The 22310-nt window shown below is 45.7% G+C and overlaps 1 protein-coding gene across 1 annotated transcript in view; it reads right to left on the bottom strand.

The window, feature by feature from the left end:
• Positions 1-13: 13 nt before the first annotated feature.
• The window catches only part of LOC309622143 (uncharacterized protein), a gene marked incomplete at its 5' end in the record, with an annotated part of 101653 nt that continues 79356 nt past the window's right edge, over positions 14-22310 (bottom strand). The window contains 2 exons of the mRNA XM_082409291.1: positions 14-149; positions 12694-12791. Of these exons, the coding sequence (XP_082265417.1) occupies positions 132-149; positions 12694-12791 (116 nt within the window). The remainder of the gene's footprint in view (positions 150-12693; positions 12792-22310) is intronic.

The following is a 22310-nucleotide window of genomic DNA, read 5'->3' as shown; positions in this document are numbered from 1 at the left end:
CATCTCACTTACCAGGGACTGACTTCTCCCTTGATTCCTCTGTAGTGATGGAGACTTCCCCGCTGATGAAAAATTCCCTGGGATTGCAACCTCCAAGCCAGACAGCTTTCTATGGAATGACAGAGAACTTGTCAAGGTGAAACACCAGTCTGCGGGAGAAAGGGAAGAAGAGAATGATGGAAATCGTTTCTGGGAAACTATTTTTACATTATGTGTTGTTTGTTCCCGGTAAATAAACTGAAATCTTCTTAACAGTACAACAAAATCTAAACCACTAAAGCCAACAATACAGGAGTATAACGTTCGACAAAAATTTCTTTGGCTGCGCAGCATGTGGGATCTTAGCTCCCCAACCAGGGATTGAACCCACGCCTGCTGCATTGGAAGCGCAGAGTCTTCACCACGGGACCACCGGGGAAGTCCCAGGACTATCACTTTTAAAGGAGAAGGTACAAACCCCTCGGTTCTATGAACTGGAGATTTTTAGTAAGAAGTCAATATATTTGTTGTTAGGCACATTTTATGTTAGGCTGTCTCCCTGCACAGGATGCAGGCGCCTTGAGAATGGAAGTCATATCCCTCTATAGTACGTCCCTCTTCTTTCTGCTTTGCAGTTTGCTGCTCCACTTGTTCAACCCCACCTAGTAATAACCTATACTTCCCTTGTTCCTGTTTTCCCATCTGGAAAACAGACAAAAGGCAACCAAACAACGCAAAGGTCTCAACAAATAAGGGATATCCAAAACCAGAGATGGCCAGAACTTCTGTACCCCTGATGAAATAGTCCTCATACAAAACCTGATAATCAAATTCCTTAATGCTAGGAATCACAGTGAAAAATAGTATCTGAACTGACTTCTGTCAGATGAGTGAGAACTAAGGTTAATTCAGTGTATCTGAAGCATAGAAAGTGAGGGCAAAAGTGGCACAAGATGGGGCTAGAGAAGCAGAGAGGATTCTAGACCACGCAGAGTCTTAAAGGCCAACAGTGTGTTTTCTATTCTCAAAACAATGTTTGTGAGCGATGTTTATGAGCAACGTTCCAACTTGCTTTGAAGGTTTCTTGTGTGAAGAGTGGATTGGAAGGAAACAAGATATATGGACACCAGTTAGGACCTAATCGCAACAGACAGGCAAGTTCAGTATTAGGAAGTTGAGGAAGAGCTGGCTGACAGATTCCAAAGAAATTCAGGAGATGAACTGAAGCGGGCTTAATGGGGTAGGAGATGGAGGAAAGGAAGGTCTTAGGGAATTCAAGGGTTTACTGCACACATGAGCAAAGTCTCAAAATTAATCATTTGAACGTACAGAGGCGGATCTCCCAAATGACACCGGTTAGGAAGCAACGGTACGCCCTTTAGAATTCCTAGAGACAACACAAATCAACTGTTTCGATGGAAAATTCGGCGGGACTCTTGATTTCCATGGGAATACAGAGAAAAGAGACACTGATCTGGCTTGCAGGTATATTTAGGAAGTTGTTAGCCGGACATCACCTACTAGTATCATGTAAGTAGGCCGTCCGAAGTAGAAGCTTAGGGGAAAAACCTGGAGGAAAACTTAAAAGCTTAAGCCACACCTCTACACTACACCACCTTTCACAATTTCTTCTCAGATAAGCATCATCCCCATCAGTGAAGAAACTCGTTCGTACCTCATAATAGGAAAAACAGGCCTAAAGATTCAATGTGTGTCTTGGGAGGTCCCATCTATGCGATATCTTCCTGGGACCAGAAAAGGCCCCAGGAAGATCCATCTCTGCACCCCTGAAAGCTTACCACCAAGGAAAATGACTAGGTCCATAGATTTCCTCCCTCAAACCAGCTTACCTCACACATAGATCATTAGCAACTCCGCCCTTACTCACATTATCACAGTCACAAGAGTGGTTAGGGAGAAAAGCACTAACCAGGGGAACTAAAACAGAGGCAATCCAGGCCAAGCTGGGCTGGTGGCAGATATCTTGCTCCTTACGCTCGGGTGCATAATGCGACTCACCACAGTGCCTTTTTCACAGACCCTTTTGAACGTTTCTCCACAGAATCCAACAGCTCCAAGTTAGTTCATGACGCTTCAAGGTCAACAATCGTCAAGAGAAAAACATGCAATATGTCTTACAATGTTGGATTCCTTACAACAGGACAAGGAGATAACCATGTAGACAAAACCAGAGCATTTGAAAACATCTGTATTCTACAAACACACCAGTGAATGCTATAAATAAGGTACTATGACATAAAACAAAATGAAAAACTAGATGTGAGACTCTTCTCTTCAGTGTACAGACTTCATGGCAGTTGCTGCACACTATCTAGCTACTTAGATCTTTAACTCTCTGTTCTGTTAATACCAAATGAGGCCAAGTGTGTCAACCTGTTTCCCACAGAAACCAAAAAGTCTACATGCATCTCTTTTCTCCTGTGCCCTTTCACCTTACCTGCTCCCAATTCTCCACCAACGTCCTCCTCTTTCTCTAATTATTCTCCTCTTCATTTTGCTTGGCCTTGCCCCAAGCATGCAAGACAGAGAGTCCTAGAGGTCCAAGATTCTAGAGTGGCTGTTTGCAAGGCGGAGGAGATTACAGTAACTGCCACACTGTATATACTTCTGTGCAAAGAAAAGGGACAGTGTTCAGAATGTCTCTCACATATAACAAGAGCTGGAGATGGCAGGATACCTGTGTGGCCCAAGGAACTAGAGCTAGCAAATTATGGGCCAAACAATTGCAACCAAAGGCTGGAAGAGGAAAGGTCTGCAACCAGCTCTGTCTCCTAGCTCTCTGGTATTTGCTGCCAACGGGCAGAGTCTATTTCGTGAAGCATCAAGCACTGAAAAGAAGACTCCTGCTGCTGGAAGGTGACAGGAAGTAACGTCCAATGCAAGATCAAGGCTTGTCCTCGAAGCAATGCCCATAATGGAAGAAAAAAAAAAAAGAGAAAGCGGAAGAGAAATGTTAAGTCGCAAGTCCAACCTGGCCCCCAGCCTAGCCCAGCCCAAGGAAGGTAGGAGTCAAGGAGAAGAAACTAAAAGAGAAGAGCCTTGGACCACAACATTCTCCACAAGGTACACTCAACAAACTTCACCCTACTCTTGAACCAAGTTACAAAAAGAGCTTCTTAATCCCTACTTTGGCTCCTTAAAAGCTGCTATCAGTTCACTCATTAGACACATATGATTTCAGAACAACTGTAATAGTTCAAACTAGATGGCTCTTTCCTTCCTAAGGATTATTAATTAAAGAAGATCTATATAGCTCTAAGTATATGATACATAAAATAGAATACTCTGTAGAATATAAGTAACTCTTAGTTGTTCAGTGTATTAATGAACGTCTGTAAGAAATGTGGCAATGATTTCCCTAATGGAAGAGCCTGGGGGAGGTAAATCTGTCTTCTAGGATTTCCTCCCCAGAGCTCAGAAACTCAGGTGTTGTTTTAGCTCTCCTACACTCTCTTCACCCAAGCCCGCCTTCCTGTTGGGGATCGGACCTCCCTATTGGCTCTCTCATACCTTTCAACTGCCTGCTTTGTGACATCACTCTCCTACCAAACCTACTACCACTTGGTAGAGTCTTGGGGTTTCCGTGGAGCTGTTTGGACCAGTAACCAGTGACCTCTGTACTGGACACGTGCGCCGTTCAGCTGCAGCCACTCGGACATCCTCTAGTGTTGTCTCCTCATCCCTGGTACCTGCAGTGGATGCTTCCTCTTCTCTGACCATGTCAGGTAAGAAAAGAAACTTTGGAAAGTTTTGCGTTCGATTTCTTTTGCCCCTAAATTGAGTAGGAGATTCAAAATAGCATGGAATAATGAGGGAAAGTATTGAACTACACGTCTGGAGACCTAATTTCACTTTTGACTTTGACGTTTACTATCTGTGTGACTTTGGACAAATCACTGGCTGTCTCACAAAGCCTGTTGCTTTCCTTAACTGTTACGTTAGGATACCACGTTGGGTTGATCACTCTGATCCCCTTCTTTTCCAGTATTGAGCCTTAAAGGGTACCCATGTAGAAAACGAAATCAGACACTTCTCAAGAGTGTTTCAACAGAAACATAGAAAAGTCAGGGGACATAGAAAACTAGCAATATATACCAAGATGTTTCATCTCTAATGGTCTCCCTCCACTAGGATTTCGACTAGTTGAAAAGAGAGAATAGGGAGAGAGGATGGAGAGTACTGGGCTCTACAGGGAGGCACAGAGTCGAGCGTAAGGAAGTTTAGGATGGTTTTCAGTAGCACAGGCCAACAGGCACCAAGAGATGGGAGAAAATGTAAGAATGAAGAGGGAAAGCATAGAGGAGCTCTCAAGAAAAACGGAGTTTGCAATGGAATGCTGATGGGAACCAAAGATTTTCAATTAAAGCAGAAACAGCACAGAGGGAAACCTGCTCAGAGCAGGGCAAAACCAAGTTGATGGTAGCAAACCCTTACATTAACAGACTAAGAAGGAAAGTAAGGCCAGAACAGGGGATCACCAGGAAAGGCAGCTTATCAGAAAAGTCATACTCCGTTTTCTTTCTTTTATTGCCTCTCTGAATACAGTTGGCCACTTGACAGTTTTGAATATAAACATTTTAGAAATACGTTTTAGAAATGATGCCTCCTATAAACAAGCAACCACAGTGGTTATCTAGGGGGCTGCTTTTCAGTGTTTTATTCTTTCTAATTTTTAAACTAGGTAGACATTTCACCAATTCAACATTTTAAGTGATATCTTCTAAATTGAATCAGAAGGACTATTTTCCTTGGTGTGATATGTAGGTTCTAAGGCAAGGCTGCTTTTCATTTTTACAGTTATTTCCTTCCTAACACAGAGAGCACATTGATCAACAGCCATCGTTCGCTTGTAGATCTTAGCTACCGAAGAAGAAGAAGAAGAAGAAGAAAAAGTCAAGCCCCACATCTCTAATTCCCCCCACTTAGGGAATTCCCTGGCGGTCCAGTGCTTAGGACTCGGTGCTTTCACGGCAGGGCCACGCGGCGCGGCCAAAGAAACAAAACAAACAAACATCCACGTTTATCGAAAACCATATTGTGGAGTCCTGTGGATTTTCTTACATTTGAAAATCTTTTTTAATTGGATTCTAGGCATGATGGTTTTTGAGGTTTTGGGATGCCATCTTCTTGGATGCTGAAGATGATTCTAATCTAAGTTCTAGGATAAATCCAAAAACCTTCCTGATACATTTTAAGCTTCCTTTCTGCTTATTATATAAGCTATATTCATTGAAATATATATTTCTCCTAGGCTTAATACCTCTTACTTGCTGGGTAAAAATATGAAGGAGCACAATAATGAAACTCTTTTACACTTATTATTTTGCTGTCTGCTTCGTACCGGTTTTCATTGAAATACTTGTCTATATGTGTTGTGGCTACCTATACATGCACATTTATTGCATTCTGTTGCTTGTTATGCATTTTTACTGACATACCTTCTCTGTCTGTATGCATTGGCTAGGAATTCATTCACCTCTATCACCTCCATCGTGTCTTCTGGTTAATAGTATTCACTAAAATAGAGTGGGCAAAATTCACTTTCATAATATTGCATGGATGGTACAGAATGCCATTTGTTAGTAAATTCATTAGGCTTCGATACTTGCCACATACCCCAGTTTTCATTAATATCTATGGATTTCTTTTTCGTTAACGTAATATGCTTGTCATGATTTTTCTTTGTCTTTTCTAGACTTATTGTATCTTCCTCCATATAAATCATACGCAATAGATCAGCTTATTCATCTATTAATTATTACTGCTATTATTATTGGTGGTGGTGTTATAACCACTTTACAGGTGAGGAATCTGAAGTAATCAGATAACTCTTCCCTTTCCAAAAGCACTTAAGAAATCCACTTTCGGGTAATCATTTTGAGGTAGGATGAGAAACCAGGCTTGAAGAGGGCAAAAATGACTCTTTCAATTCACCAGTTGGACTGAGCTGTACGTCACCTCTAGGTAATAGCGTGGGAACTGCACAAGCAAAGGGAGACACTGAAGACGACAATGGTAACAGCCGTACTGTTTTCTAATGGACAAAAAAAATGCCTATATTATAAGTTCTATTTCTCCTGCTTTCTGGCAGTATCATGCTCAGAGTGGAGTCCTGGCAAGGAAGTCAGGATACTTAGGTTCTGAAACCTGGTAATGATACTAACATAATGAGAGAACTTGAACAAGTCAACCCGACCTCTCTGAGCCTCAGTTTCCTTACTCACGAAATGAGACTGAGAACATCGAAGTTCTCTAAGGGCCTCCTAGTTCTAAAATGCTTCCAGTCTAGGAAATAGCATAGAAGTCAATACGAGTGCAGGCTGAAGGGAAAGACAGGGCAGGGAGAAGGTTGCTTCCAGCCTAGAGAACAATCTCTGAACCACACCACTTGGCTCTTCTGCCCGTCTGTGCCCAAGATGGGAGCACAGGCAGTTAATAGAGAAGAGTGGAAAACTGCTCAGTCCTTACAGCCATCATTAACTGTCTGATTTTGGGTTTCTCAGGAAGTAGTGATAGTAGAGGTGTCCTGATAGCAAGAACCTTCAGATGATGCCGTTCCTCAAACGTAGTGAGAATTTCTCAACCTCCCTGAGTTTTTCATGACCCTCTTGTTCTTACAGAAAATTTCCAACATCCATCTCTACTTGGAACTCTAAATTCTCTGCAGCATTCTCCTCCTGTGGTGAGCAATGCAACTTCCCTAACACGAAGTGTCTGCAACTTCTCCAGAGTCTCTGCCCCTGCCGTCAGTTCGGCATCGGCTACTGGTACCCCTTTCCAGACACTCATGGGTAGTGCCTACCTTTACCAACATTCTAGCACGACTATGTTATCTGGAGTTACTGACCACAGCCAGATCTCCACTTCAGCTGCTTCCTATCCAGGTGTTCTTGAGTGGGACATCACAGCAAGCACTGAAAAGAATTCTTCTTCACTCGGAGACTTTACTCTGGCACTCACTGACCGCCACACAGCTGCCTCCTCCATGTTTCTGGCAGCCCAGTATGATAAAACTTCAGACGCCAAGAACATGGTCCCTCTACATCCATCGCTTTCTGCCAGCCTTGCTCAGGGAACACCATCTCAGATTCCAAATCAGGGGCAGAGCCGCCTGCCACTTCCCTGCCAGGAAGGAAGCCAGGTATATTACTATAACCAAGGCACACTGGGGTCTTTACTGTATGGAGAACTTGGCTCCTGCCCGCAATCCTACGGCTCGGCGTCATACACAGGAAGTCGGGCCTCTGGGCAACCAGAAATGGGAATGGGACTGAAGGAGATTCAGCCCACAAATATCCGACCACCAGCTTCCACCTCTGCAGTCTGCCACCCTGTGTCTGCTCAACGCATCACAGAAACAAGTTTTCAAGGTGAGTATAACAAACGCCAGAGAAAGTTGAAGAATGAGGTCGGCACTCAAAAATGGGGTCAAATCGACAGCTGGGAAGGGGTGTACAGGCAGGTAGAATTTAGATCCTGAGCCTTTAATAACCACTACCTTCGCTCAGTGCCCTCTGTTTTTAGACTCTCTATGAGAACACCTAGGGCTTCCCTGGTGGCGCCGTGGTTAAGAATCCGCCTGCCAATGCAATGCGGGGGACACGGGTTCGAGCCCTGGTCTGCGAAGATCCCACATGCCGTGCAGCAACTAAGCGCATGTGCCACAACGACGGAGCCTGCATTCTAGAGCCCGTGAGCCTCAACTACCGAAGCCCACGTGCCTACAGCCCATGCTCCGCAACAAGAGAAGCCACCGCGATGAGAAGCCCGCACACCGCAACCGAGAGTAGCCCCCGCTAGCCGCCAACTAGAGAAAGCCCGTGCACAGCAATGAGAGACCCAGTGCAGCCAAAAAAATAAATACGTAGAATAAATAAGTTCAAACAGTAAATAAATACATAAACATAAATTACAAAAAAAAGAACACCTAATGCAGGTGGGAAGGTGGGAGGGCCACTGTAGAGGTCATCTATGCTACATGTACAAGAACGCCGAGAGCACACCAATCGGTACCACACTTTTCACTGCTGTAGCCGATCGTTCCCCCTGTACTGCCACACTGTAGCACTCCCTTCCCTCATCTACTGCTATAGTCTCTTCGGAAGGTGTTTCAGAACTCTTGTTATGTGAGTGCCAGTTGAACTGTCCTCACTTCCTTCATTTATACCAGGATTGAAGACCTTGTGGTCCGAGATCCTGTCCAGAGAGCAAGCAGGCTAAGACTCTGTCTTTGTTGATGTATTTCATCAGCAAGGGCTCTACCCCCTCTCCTAGTTCATGGTGTGACGTGTTCTTGGCCTCTCGGGAAAGTGGGGAGAATGGAAAGGACCCTATATGAGAATGCTAGGCTTTGTAAAACATTTCAGGTTTTTAAAAATAAGACTCATTTTGTATTGGACTTATAACAGTCCTATGAAATACAAAGCGAGCCGAGAATCAGCGACAGGAAAGGCTCACCAGTAAGAATTACAACAGTCACCGCTTACCTCGTAGCATAGGGCACTGTCCATGATCCTTAAGAAGAGTTAGTAGAAATGCCTTGCCCATCTTGCCCCTGAACCCCTTGAAAGGTACACGACTGCTGTGTTGGTGTTTAGGGGGAGCATCTCACTTACCAGGGACTGACTTCTCCCTTGATCCCTTTGTAGGGATGGAGACCTCCCCCTGGTGATGAAAAATTCCCTGGGATTGCAACCTCCAAGCCAGACGTTTTGTGTGACACAAAGTCAAGAACTCCCCAAGTCCTGCAGTAGCAGAAACAGCCACATACTTGAGAGTAACCCACCATCTGAACTTGGGGACATTTCAGTGACAGCTCCAGTCCAGAGTGCCAGGCGTCTCCTGGCCCTGCCTCCAGCTCCAAGCCAGGGACAAATAGAGAGTAAGCACGTGGATGATATCAAAACCAAGCTTTCAAAGCCTCTGGATGCCTACCAGATCCCAACAGAGAACCAAGATCCTCCACTACTCCCTTTAGGAATCCCTGATATTCACCAGCCGCTGGCCTGCACCGATCCCCTCAGCCAAGAGGAGCAGCCTGGTTCTGAAAATGCTGATCTGGGAGAGAACAGCCGGAGTCGTCAGGACCTAGGGACACTTGAAAATGGGATTGAACCTAGCAGTGGTCTTGCAGACATTACTACACTGGCGGAGGATATTCACCTTCCCCAGCTCTTTAATCCTTTGAAAGATCTTGATCAATCCCAAGGTCCCAACGTGATCAAAGCTAAAGACACCAGAGCCATTAAGGTGAATCAGGTGCAGGAAAAGCCAAGTGTCATAAAGGTTCCCTCTGATCAACCCAGGAAGAACAAACAGAAAGCCTCTGAGCCTATCAGTGGCGCTCCCAAGGCCAAAATCCAGCCAAAGAATCCAGAGTGCCCGTTAGGGGGAGAAGTGGTTACATGCCACGCTGCAGTCAGTGACAGGGCTCCTGTGAACACGGCCAAGCACTCTCAAGGCAAACCTCAGAAAGCTGCATCCAGAAAGATCAGCAAAACTAAGAGCCACGGGCAGGAAAAGACCAAAAGGACCAGAGGGAGAAACAAGGCTGAGGAGAACAAGCAGTCAGGGAACAAAGTCAAGGCAGAAGAGAAGCCAGCAATCCCCCACACGAAGCGAAAGGAACACCAAACTGAGCTTCTCCAACAGAGCTTTCAAAAGCCTCGAACCTCCCTTGGCGTGCGCATGCTGGAGTCTGTGAAGGTTCTTCATGCGCTGGGGAAGAAGAATGAGACGAAAACTGGGCTCTCTTCCTGTCGGCTCTTGGGAAAGTCAAGCAACCCCAAAGACCCCCAGCCACCCCCAGCTATCCAGCCATGGCGGCATACCCCACGTGAGGGGAAGGGTCCTGAGAAAACGCAAGTCCAAGCCCAGAAACCAGACAGCAGTGCTGAAACAGAGTGTCCGTCTCCAGCCCAGTATGAGCGGCCTCCTCCTGGGAAGGTCAAGTTGATACCTCTGCCTTTTTCTGCCTGGGACAAGCCTCAAGCTCGACCCGCTCCTCGGAGGCCACAGTCTCTGGCCTCACATCGGCCTGCTGGGGCTTACCGTGCCCAGCCTGGTTCTACTGACTCAGCTCAACCTGCTGCAGCCAATTCATCCCAGCCAGCTCCTGCCTCTTTGCCAGGCCCCGCCAAACCAGCTCAGCCAACTGTGACCAACCCAACCCAACCGGCTTGGACCAACCATACCCAGCCTCGTGTCCCTCAGTCTGCTGCTCCTAGGCCTGCACCCTCCAAAACTTCATCTGGCGCTCCTCTCCAGCGGGAGCCTGTTCCCCCTGCTGTGAATAAGCGCCAGTCCCCACCCAAGCTCCAAACCCAATTTCTACTCCAAGACTTCAGCAAGCAACGAGTTCCATGGAGGGAACCCAACGTGCCTGAGCCAGTCATGTCAAAGCCCATCGAACAAGAGCAGAGGCCAGAGCGAGAGGCCATGAAGAGGCGGGCTCAACAACAACGGGAGAATGCTGCCAGATACACCTCTTCGGGCAAGCTGCAATTTTTCACCGAGAGGGAAAACGAAATGGAAATTGCCGACTACTACGGATACGTCAAGTGAGAGCTGCTAGGATTCTTGGTGCCACCTTGGCTACCAGCTGTTCTTCCATACACAGGTAAGACAGGTATAGAACTGAATAAGTAAATGGAATACAATTAATAGACGAGTAACAAACCTTTCGAATTTTCAGATGCTGCTAACTGGGGCGTGAGAAAGGAAGGACTGAAAGTTGGATGGGAGAATGAAGGAAAGGGGTAAAAACTGAGCAAAGAGGAAGGAACTTGGCCCAGGGCTAGGAAGGCCAAAAGAGACGTATGGATTTAGGAAAGGAAGCAGGAGCGAGGATGAAATGGCAGAAGTAAAAAGCAGGGTCAGAGGTCTGGGTTGAAAGAACACAATTGGAGTAGAGTTGAAGGTGACAGAAGATGAGTCTAGGTTTACTAGGAGAAATAGAAAAAGTCTCTCGGGGACGCTGGCCTTAAGTCTCACAACCACCAGATAGGTATTTCAGAAAACAAGAGGTTCAGGACACATCTCTGAAAGGTCTGAGTTGCCTTATTCAGGTGTGACTGTAGTGGGGGAATAGGGAAATCTACCAGAGAAGTGGCTAGGGCTCAGAGTTATCCTAGGGGCAGCTGACGACAGGGGCAGAGCCAAGGGAACTGCTGGATCAGGAGGCCCACGAACAAAGCAGGGGCATAGCCGCCTGTCACTTCCCTGCCAGGAAGGAAGCCAGGTATATTACTATAACCAAGGCACACTGGGGTCTTTACTGTATGGAGAACTTGGCTCCTGCCCGCAATCCTACGGCTCGGCGTCACACACAGGAAGTAGGGCCTCTGGGCAACCAGAAATGGGAATGGGACTGAAGGAGATTCAGCCCACAAATATCCGACCACCAGCTTCCACCTCTGCAATCTGCCACCCTGTGTCTGCTCAACGCATCACAGAAACAAGTTTTCAAGGTGAGTATACAGACGGCAGAGAAAAGTTGAACAATGAGGTCAGCATTCAAAAATGGGGTCAAATCGACAGCTGGGAAGGGGTGTAGAGACAGGTAGAATTTAGATCCTGAGCCTTTAATAACCACTACCTTCTCTCAGTGCTCTCTGTTTTTAGACTCTATATGAGAACACCTAGGGCTTCCCTGGTGGCGCCTGCCAATGCAGGGGACACGGGTTCGAGCCCTGGTCTGCGAAGATCCCACATGCCGTGCAGCAACTAAGCGCATGTGCCACGACGACGGAGCCTGCATTCTAGAGCCCGTGAGCCTCAACTACCGAAGCCCACGTGCCTACAGCCCATGCTCCGCAACAAGAGAAGCCACCGCGATGAGATGCCCGCACACCGCAACCGAGAGTAGCCCCCGCTAGCCGCCAACTAGAGAAAGCCCGTGCACAGCAATGAGAGACCCAGTGCAGCCAAAAAAATAAATACGTAGAATAAATAAGTTCAAACAGTAAATAAATACATAAACATAAATTACAAAAAAAAAAGAACACCTAATGCAGGTGGGAAGGTGGGAGGGCCACTGTAGAGGTCATCTATGCTACATGTACAAGAACCCCGAGAGCACACCAATCGGTACCACACTTTTCACTGCTGTAGCCGATCATTCCCCCTGTACTGCCACACTGTAGCACTCCCTTCCCTCATCTACTGCTATAGTCTCTTTGGAAGGTGTTTCCGAACTCTTGTTATCAGAGTGCCAGTTGAACTGTCCTCACTTCCTTCATTTATACCAGGATTGAAGACCTTGTGGTCCGAGATCCTGTCCAGAGAGCAAGCAGGCTAAGGCTCTGTCTTTGTTGATGTATTTCATCAGAAAGGGCTCTACCCCCTCTCCTAGTTCATGGTGTGAAGTGTTCTTGGCCTCTCGGGAAAGTGGGGAGAATGGAAAGGACCCTATATGAGAATGCTAGGCTCTGTAAAACATTTCAGGTTTTTAAAAATAAGACTCATTTTGTATTGGACTGACAACAGTCCTATGAAATACAAAGAAGGCCGAGAATCAGTGACAGGAAAGGATCACCAGTAAGAACTACAGCAGTCACCGCTTACCTCGTAGCATAGGGCACTGTCCGTGATCCTTAAGAAGAGTTAGTAGAAATGCCTTGCCCATCTTGCCCCTGAACCCCTTGAAAGGTACACGACTGCTGTGTTGGTGTTTAGGGGGAGCATCTCACTTACCAGGGACTGACTTCTCCCTTGATTCCTCTGTAGTGATGGAGACTTCCCCGCTGATGAAAAATTCCCTGGGATTGCAACCTCCAAGCCAGACAGCTTTCCTATGGAATGACAGAGAACTTGTCAAGGTGAAACACCAGTCTGCGGGAGAAAGGGAAGAAGAGAATGATGGAAATCGTTTCTGGGAAACTATTTTTACATTATGTGTTGTTTGTTCCCGGTAAATAAACTGAAATCTTCTTAACAGTACAACAAAATCTAAACCACTAAAGCCAACAATACAGGAGTATAACGTTCGACAAAAATTTCTTTGGCTGCGCAGCATGTGGGATCTTAGCTCCCCAACCAGGGATTGAACCCACGCCTGCTGCATTGGAAGCGCAGAGTCTTCACCACGGGACCACCGGGGAAGTCCCAGGACTATCACTTTTAAAGGAGAAGGTACAAACCCCTCGGTTCTATGAACTGGAGATTTTTAGTAAGAAGTCAATATATTTGTTGTTAGGCACATTTTATGTTAGGCTGTCTCCCTGCACAGGATGCAGGCGCCTTGAGAATGGAAGTCATATCCCTCTATAGTACGTCCCTCTTCTTTCTGCTTTGCAGTTTGCTGCTCCACTTGTTCAACCCCACCTAGTAATAACCTATACTTCCCTTGTTCCTGTTTTCCCATCTGGAAAACAGACAAAAGGCAACCAAACAACGCAAAGGTCTCAACAAATAAGGGATATCCAAAACCAGAGATGGCCAGAACTTCTGTACCCCTGATGAAATAGTCCTCATACAAAACCTGATAATCAAATTCCTTAATGCTAGGAATCACAGTGAAAAATAGTATCTGAACTGACTTCTGTCAGATGAGTGAGAACTAAGGTTAATTCAGTGTATCTGAAGCATAGAAAGTGAGGGCAAAAGTGGCACAAGATGGGGCTAGAGAAGCAGAGAGGATTCTAGACCACGCAGAGTCTTAAAGGCCAACAGTGTGTTTTCTATTCTCAAAACAATGTTTGTGAGCGATGTTTATGAGCAACGTTCCAACTTGCTTTGAAGGTTTCTTGTGTGAAGAGTGGATTGGAAGGAAACAAGATATATGGACACCAGTTAGGACCTAATCGCAACAGACAGGCAAGTTCAGTATTAGGAAGTTGAGGAAGAGCTGGCTGACAGATTCCAAAGAAATTCAGGAGATGAACTGAAGCGGGCTTAATGGGGTAGGAGATGGAGGAAAGGAAGGTCTTAGGGAATTCAAGGGTTTACTGCACACATGAGCAAAGTCTCAAAATTAATCATTTGAACGTACAGAGGCGGATCTCCCAAATGACACCGGTTAGGAAGCAACGGTACGCCCTTTAGAATTCCTAGAGACAACACAAATCAACTGTTTCGATGGAAAATTCGGCGGGACTCTTGATTTCCATGGGAATACAGAGAAAAGAGACACTGATCTGGCTTGCAGGTATATTTAGGAAGTTGTTAGCCGGACATCACCTACTAGTATCATGTAAGTAGGCCGTCCGAAGTAGGAAGCTTAGGGGAAAAACCTGGAGGAAAACTTAAAAGCTTAAGCCACACCTCTACACTACACCACCTTTCACAATTTCTTCTCAGATAAGCATCATCCCCATCAGTGAAGAAACTCGTTCGTACCTCATAATAGGAAAAACAGGCCTAAAGATTCAATGTGTGTCTTGGGAGGTCCCATCTATGCGATATCTTCCTGGGACCAGAAAAGGCCCCAGGAAGATCCATCTCTGCACCCCTGAAAGCTTACCACCAAGGAAAATGACTAGGTCCATAGATTTCCTCCCTCAAACCAGCTTACCTCACACATAGATCATTAGCAACTCCGCCCTTACTCACATTATCACAGTCACAAGAGTGGTTAGGGAGAAAAGCACTAACCAGGGGAACTAAAACAGAGGCAATCCAGGCCAAGCTGGGCTGGTGGCAGATATCTTGCTCCTTACGCTCGGGTGCATAATGCGACTCACCACAGTGCCTTTTTCACAGACCCTTTTGAACGTTTCTCCACAGAATCCAACAGCTCAAGTTAGTTCATGACGCTTCAAGGTCAACAATCGTCAAGAGAAAAACATGCAATATGTCTTACAATGTTGGATTCCTTACAAACAGGACAAGGAGATAACCATGTAGACAAAACCAGAGCATTTGAAAACATCTGTATTCTACAAACACACCAGTGAATGCTATAAATAAGGTACTATGACATAAAACAAAATGAAAACTAGATGTGAGACTCTTCTCTTCAGTGTACAGACTTCATGGCAGTTGCTGCACACTATCTAGCTACTTAGATCTTTAACTCTCTGTTCTGTTAATACCAAATGAGGCCCAAGTGTGTCAACCTGTTTCCCACAGAAACCAAAAAGTCTACATGCATCTCTTTTCTCCTGTGCCCTTTCACCTTACCTGCTCCCAATTCTCCACCAACGTCCTCCTCTTTCTCTAATTATTCTCCTCTTCATTTTGCTTGGCCTTGCCCCCAAGCATGCAAGACAGAGAGTCCTAGAGGTCCAAGATTCTAGAGTGGCTGTTTGCAAGGCGGAGGAGATTACAGTAACTGCCACACTGTATATACTTCTGTGCAAAGAAAAAGGGACAGTGTTCAGAATGTCTCTCACATATAACAAGAGCTGGAGATGGCAGGATACCTGTGTGGCCCAAGGAACTAGAGCTAGCAAATTATGGGCCAAACAATTGCAACCAAAGGCTGGAAGAGGAAAGGTCTGCAACCAGCTCTGTCTCCTAGCTCTCTGGTATTTGCTGCCAACGGGCAGAGTCTATTTCGTGAAGCATCAAGCACTGAAAAGAAGACTCCTGCTGCTGGAAGGTGACAGGAAGTAACGTCCAATGCAAGATCAAGGCTTGTCCTCGAAGCAATGCCCATAATGGAAGAAAAAAAAAAAAGAGAAAGCGGAAGAGAAATGTTAAGTCGCAAGTCCAACCTGGCCCCCAGCCTAGCCCAGCCCAAGGAAGGTAGGAGTCAAGGAGAAGAAACTAAAAGAGAAGAGCCTTGGACCACAACATTCTCCACAAGGTACACTCAACAAACTTCACCCTACTCTTGAACCAAGTTACAAAAAGAGCTTCTTAATCCCTACTTTGGCTCCTTAAAAGCTGCTATCAGTTCACTCATTAGACACATATGATTTCAGAACAACTGTAATAGTTCAAACTAGATGGCTCTTTCCTTCCTAAGGATTATTAATTAAAGAAGATCTATATAGCTCTAAGTATATGATACATAAAATAGAATACTCTGTAGAATATAAGTAACTCTTAGTTCAGTGTATTAATGAACGTCTGTAAGAAATGTGGCAATGATTTCCCTAATGGAAGAGCCTGGGGGAGGTAAATCTGTCTTCTAGGATTTCCTCCCCAGAGCTCAGAAACTCAGGTGTTGTTTTAGCTCTCCTACACTCTCTTCACCCAAGCCCGCCTTCCTGTTGGGGATCGGACCTCCCTATTGGCTCTCTCATACCTTTCAACTGCCTGCTTTGTGACATCACTCTCCTACCAAACCTACTACCACTTGGTAGAGTCTTGGGGTTTCCGTGGAGCTGTTTGGACCAGTAACCAGTGACCTCTGTACTGGACACGTGCGCCGTTCAGCTGCAGCCACTCGGACATCCTCTAGTGTTGTCTCCTCATCCCTGGTACCTGCAGTGGATGCTTCCTCTTCTCTGACCATGTCAGGTAAGAAAAGAAACTTTGGAAAGTTTTGCGTTCGATTTCTTTTGCCCCTAAATTGAGTAGGAGATTCAAAATAGCATGGAATAATGAGGGAAAGTATTGAACTACACGTCTGGAGACCTAATTTCACTTTTGACTTTGACGTTTACTATCTGTGTGACTTTGGACAAATCACTGGCTGTCTCACAAAGCCTGTTGCTTTCCTTAACTGTTACGTTAGGATACCACGTTGGGTTGATCACTCTGATCCCCTTCTTTTCCAGTATTGAGCCTTAAAGGGTACCCATGTAGAAAACGAAATCAGACACTTCTCAAGAGTGTTTCAACAGAAACATAGAAAAGTCAGGGGACATAGAAAACTAGCAATATATACCAAGATGTTTCATCTCTAATGGTCTCCCTCCACTAGGATTTCGACTAGTTGAAAAGAGAGAATAGGGAGAGAGGATGGAGAGTACTGGGCTCTACAGGGAGGCACAGAGTCGAGCGTAAGGAAGTTTAGGATGGTTTTCAGTAGCACAGGCCAACAGGCACCAAGAGATGGGAGAAAATGTAAGAATGAAGAGGGAAAGCATAGAGGAGCTCTCAAGAAAAACGGAGTTTGCAATGGAATGCTGATGGGAACCAAAGATTTTCAATTAAAGCAGAAACAGCACAGAGGGAAACCTGCTCAGAGCAGGGCAAAACCAAGTTGATGGTAGCAAACCCTTACATTAACAGACTAAGAAGGAAAGTAAGGCCAGAACAGGGGATCACCAGGAAAGGCAGCTTATCAGAAAAGTCATACTCCGTTTTCTTTCTTTTATTGCCTCTCTGAATACAGTTGGCCACTTGACAGTTTTGAATATAAACATTTTAGAAATACGTTTTAGAAATGATGCCTCCTATAAACAAGCAACCACAGTGGTTATCTAGGGGGCTGCTTTTCAGTGTTTTATTCTTTCTAATTTTTAAACTAGGTAGACATTTCACCAATTCAACATTTTAAGTGATATCTTCTAAATTGAATCAGAAGGACTATTTTCCTTGGTGTGATATGTAGGTTCTAAGGCAAGGCTGCTTTTCATTTTTACAGTTATTTCCTTCCTAACACAGAGAGCACATTGATCAACAGCCATCGTTCGCTTGTAGATCTTAGCTACCGAAGAAGAAGAAGAAGAAGAAGAAAAAGTCAAGCCCCACATCTCTAATTCCCCCCACTTAGGGAATTCCCTGGCGGTCCAGTGCTTAGGACTCGGTGCTTTCACGGCCAGGGCCACGCGGCGCGGCCAAAGAAACAAAACAAACAAACATCCACGTTTATCGAAAACCATATTGTGGAGTCCTGTGGATTTTCTTACATTTGAAAATCTTTTTTAATTGGATTCTAGGCATGATGGTTTTTTGAGGTTTTGGGATGCCATCTTCTTGGATGCTGAAGATGATTCTAATCTAAGTTCTAGGATAAATCCAAAAACCTTCCTGATACATTTTAAGCTTCCTTTCTGCTTATTATATAAGCTATATTCATTGAAATATATATTTCTCCTAGGCTTAATACCTCTTACTTGCTGGGTAAAAATATGAAGGAGCACAATAATGAAACTCTTTTACACTTATTATTTTGCTGTCTGCTTCGTACCGGTTTTCATTGAAATACTTGTCTATATGTGTTGTGGCTACCTATACATGCACATTTATTGCATTCTGTTGCTTGTTATGCATTTTTTACTGACATACCTTCTCTGTCTGTATGCATTGGCTAGGAATTCATTCACCTCTATCACCTCCATCGTGTCTTCTGGTTAATAGTATTCACTAAAATAGAGTGGGCAAAATTCACTTTCATAATATTGCATGGATGGTACAGAATGCCATTTGTTAGTAAATTCATTAGGCTTCGATACTTGCCACATACCCCAGTTTTCATTAATATCTATGGATTTCTTTTTCGTTAACGTAATATGCTTGTCATGATTTTTCTTTGTCTTTCTAGAACTTATTGTATCTTCCTCCATATAAATCATACGCAATAGATCAGCTTATTCATCTATTAATTATTACTGCTATTATTATTGGTGGTGGTGTTATAACCACTTTACAGGTGAGGAATCTGAAGTAATCAGATAACTCTTCCCTTTCCAAAAGCACTTAAGAAATCCACTTTCGGGTAATCATTTTGAGGTAGGATGAGAAACCAGGCTTGAAGAGGGCAAAAATGACTCTTTCAATTCACCAGTTGGACTGAGCTGTACGTCACCTCTAGGTAATAGCGTGGGAACTGCACAAGCAAAGGGAGACACTGAAGACGACAATGGTAACAGCCGTACTGTTTTCTAATGGACAAAAAAAATGCCTATATTATAAGTTCTATTTCTCCTGCTTTCTGGCAGTATCATGCTCAGAGTGGAGTCCTGGCAAGGAAGTCAGGATACTTAGGTTCTGAAACCTGGTAATGATACTAACATAATGAGAGAACTTGAACAAGTCAACCCGACCTCTCTGAGCCTCAGTTTCCTTACTCACGAAATGAGACTGAGAACATCGAAGTTCTCTAAGGGCCTCCTAGTTCTAAAATGCTTCCAGTCTAGGAAATAGCATAGAAGTCAATACGAGTGCAGGCTGAAGGGAAAGACAGGGCAGGGAGAAGGTTGCTTCCAGCCTAGAGAACAATCTCTGAACCACACCACTTGGCTCTTCTGCCCGTCTGTGCCCAAGATGGGAGCACAGGCAGTTAATAGAGAAGAGTGGAAAACTGCTCAGTCCTTACAGCCATCATTAACTGTCTGATTTTGGGTTTCTCAGGAAGTAGTGATAGTAGAGGTGTCCTGATAGCAAGAACCTTCAGATGATGCCGTTCCTCAAACGTAGTGAGAATTTCTCAACCTCCCTGAGTTTTTCATGACCCTCTTGTTCTTACAGAAAATTTCCAACATCCATCTCTACTTGGAACTCTAAATTCTCTGCAGCATTCTCCTCCTGTGGTGAGCAATGCAACTTCCCTAACACGAAGTGTCTGCAACTTCTCCAGAGTCTCTGCCCCTGCCGTCAGTTCGGCATCGGCTACTGGTACCCCTTTCCAGACACTCATGGGTAGTGCCTACCTTTACCAACATTCTAGCACGACTATGTTATCTGGAGTTACTGACCACAGCCAGATCTCCACTTCAGCTGCTTCCTATCCAGGTGTTCTTGAGTGGGACATCACAGCAAGCACTGAAAAGAATTCTTCTTCACTCGGAGACTTTACTCTGGCACTCACTGACCGCCACACAGCTGCCTCCTCCATGTTTCTGGCAGCCCAGTATGATAAAACTTCAGACGCCAAGAACATGGTCCCTCTACATCCATCGCTTTCTGCCAGCCTTGCTCAGGGAACACCATCTCAGATTCCAAATCAGGGGCAGAGCCGCCTGCCACTTCCCTGCCAGGAAGGAAGCCAGGTATATTACTATAACCAAGGCACACTGGGGTCTTTACTGTATGGAGAACTTGGCTCCTGCCCGCAATCCTACGGCTCGGCGTCATACACAGGAAGTCGGGCCTCTGGGCAACCAGAAATGGGAATGGGACTGAAGGAGATTCAGCCCACAAATATCCGACCACCAGCTTCCACCTCTGCAGTCTGCCACCCTGTGTCTGCTCAACGCATCACAGAAACAAGTTTTCAAGGTGAGTATAACAAACGCCAGAGAAAGTTGAAGAATGAGGTCGGCACTCAAAAATGGGGTCAAATCGACAGCTGGGAAGGGGTGTACAGGCAGGTAGAATTTAGATCCTGAGCCTTTAATAACCACTACCTTCGCTCAGTGCCCTCTGTTTTTAGACTCTATATGAGAACACCTAGGGCTTCCCTGGTGGCGCCGTGGTTAAGAATCCGCCTGCCAATGCAATGCGGGGGACACGGGTTCGAGCCCTGGTCTGCGAAGATCCCACATGCCGTGCAGCAACTAAGCGCATGTGCCACAACGACGGAGCCTGCATTCTAGAGCCCGTGAGCCTCAACTACCGAAGCCCACGTGCCTACAGCCCATGCTCCGCAACAAGAGAAGCCACCGCGATGAGAAGCCCGCACACCGCAACCGAGAGTAGCCCCCGCTAGCCGCCAACTAGAGAAAGCCCGTGCACAGCAATGAGAGACCCAGTGCAGCCAAAAAAATAAATACGTAGAATAAATAAGTTCAAACAGTAAATAAATACATAAACATAAATTACAAAAAAAAGAACACCTAATGCAGGTGGGAAGGTGGGAGGGCCACTGTAGAGGTCATCTATGCTACATGTACAAGAACCCCGAGAGCACACCAATCGGTACCACACTTTTCACTGCTGTAGCCGATCGTTCCCCCTGTACTGCCACACTGTAGCACTCCCTTCCCTCATCTACTGCTATAGTCTCTTCGGAAGGTGTTTCAGAACTCTTGTTATGTGAGTGCCAGTTGAACTGTCCTCACTTCCTTCATTTATACCAGGATTGAAGACCTTGTGGTCCGAGATCCTGTCCAGAGAGCAAGCAGGCTAAGACTCTGTCTTTGTTGATGTATTTCATCAGCAAGGGCTCTACCCCCTCTCCTAGTTCATGGTGTGACGTGTTCTTGGCCTCTCGGGAAAGTGGGGAGAATGGAAAGGACCCTATATGAGAATGCTAGGCTTTGTAAAACATTTCAGGTTTTTAAAAATAAGACTCATTTTGTATTGGACTTATAACAGTCCTATGAAATACAAAGCGAGCCGAGAATCAGCGACAGGAAAGGCTCACCAGTAAGAATTACAACAGTCACCGCTTACCTCGTAGCATAGGGCACTGTCCATGATCCTTAAGAAGAGTTAGTAGAAATGCCTTGCCCATCTTGCCCCTGAACCCCTTGAAAGGTACACGACTGCTGTGTTGGTGTTTAGGGGGAGCATCTCACTTACCAGGGACTGACTTCTCCCTTGATCCCTTTGTAGGGATGGAGACCTCCCCCCTGGTGATGAAAAATTCCCTGGGATTGCAACCTCCAAGCCAGACGTTTTGTGTGACACAAAGTCAAGAACTCCCCAAGTCCTGCAGTAGCAGAAACAGCCACATACTTGAGAGTAACCCACCATCTGAACTTGGGGACATTTCAGTGACAGCTCCAGTCCAGAGTGCCAGGCGTCTCCTGGCCCTGCCTCCAGCTCCAAGCCAGGGACAAATAGAGAGTAAGCACGTGGATGATATCAAAACCAAGCTTTCAAAGCCTCTGGATGCCTACCAGATCCCAACAGAGAACCAAGATCCTCCACTACTCCCTTTAGGAATCCCTGATATTCACCAGCCGCTGGCCTGCACCGATCCCCTCAGCCAAGAGGAGCAGCCTGGTTCTGAAAATGCTGATCTGGGAGAGAACAGCCGGAGTCGTCAGGACCTAGGGACACTTGAAAATGGGATTGAACCTAGCAGTGGTCTTGCAGACATTACTACACTGGCGGAGGATATTCACCTTCCCCAGCTCTTTAATCCTTTGAAAGATCTTGATCAATCCCAAGGTCCCAACGTGATCAAAGCTAAAGACACCAGAGCCATTAAGGTGAATCAGGTGCAGGAAAAGCCAAGTGTCATAAAGGTTCCCTCTGATCAACCCAGGAAGAACAAACAGAAAGCCTCTGAGCCTATCAGTGGCGCTCCCAAGGCCAAAATCCAGCCAAAGAATCCAGAGTGCCCGTTAGGGGGAGAAGTGGTTACATGCCACGCTGCAGTCAGTGACAGGGCTCCTGTGAACACGGCCAAGCACTCTCAAGGCAAACCTCAGAAAGCTGCATCCAGAAAGATCAGCAAAACTAAGAGCCACGGGCAGGAAAAGACCAAAAGGACCAGAGGGAGAAACAAGGCTGAGGAGAACAAGCAGTCAGGGAACAAAGTCAAGGCAGAAGAGAAGCCAGCAATCCCCCACACGAAGCGAAAG

This window comes from Balaenoptera borealis, assembly GCF_965194805.1.
Source record: "Balaenoptera borealis genome assembly, contig: HAP1_SCAFFOLD_1622, whole genome shotgun sequence".
Classification (NCBI taxonomy): Eukaryota; Metazoa; Chordata; class Mammalia; order Artiodactyla; family Balaenopteridae; genus Balaenoptera; species Balaenoptera borealis.
This window is presented reverse-complemented; position numbering and strand designations above follow the sequence as displayed.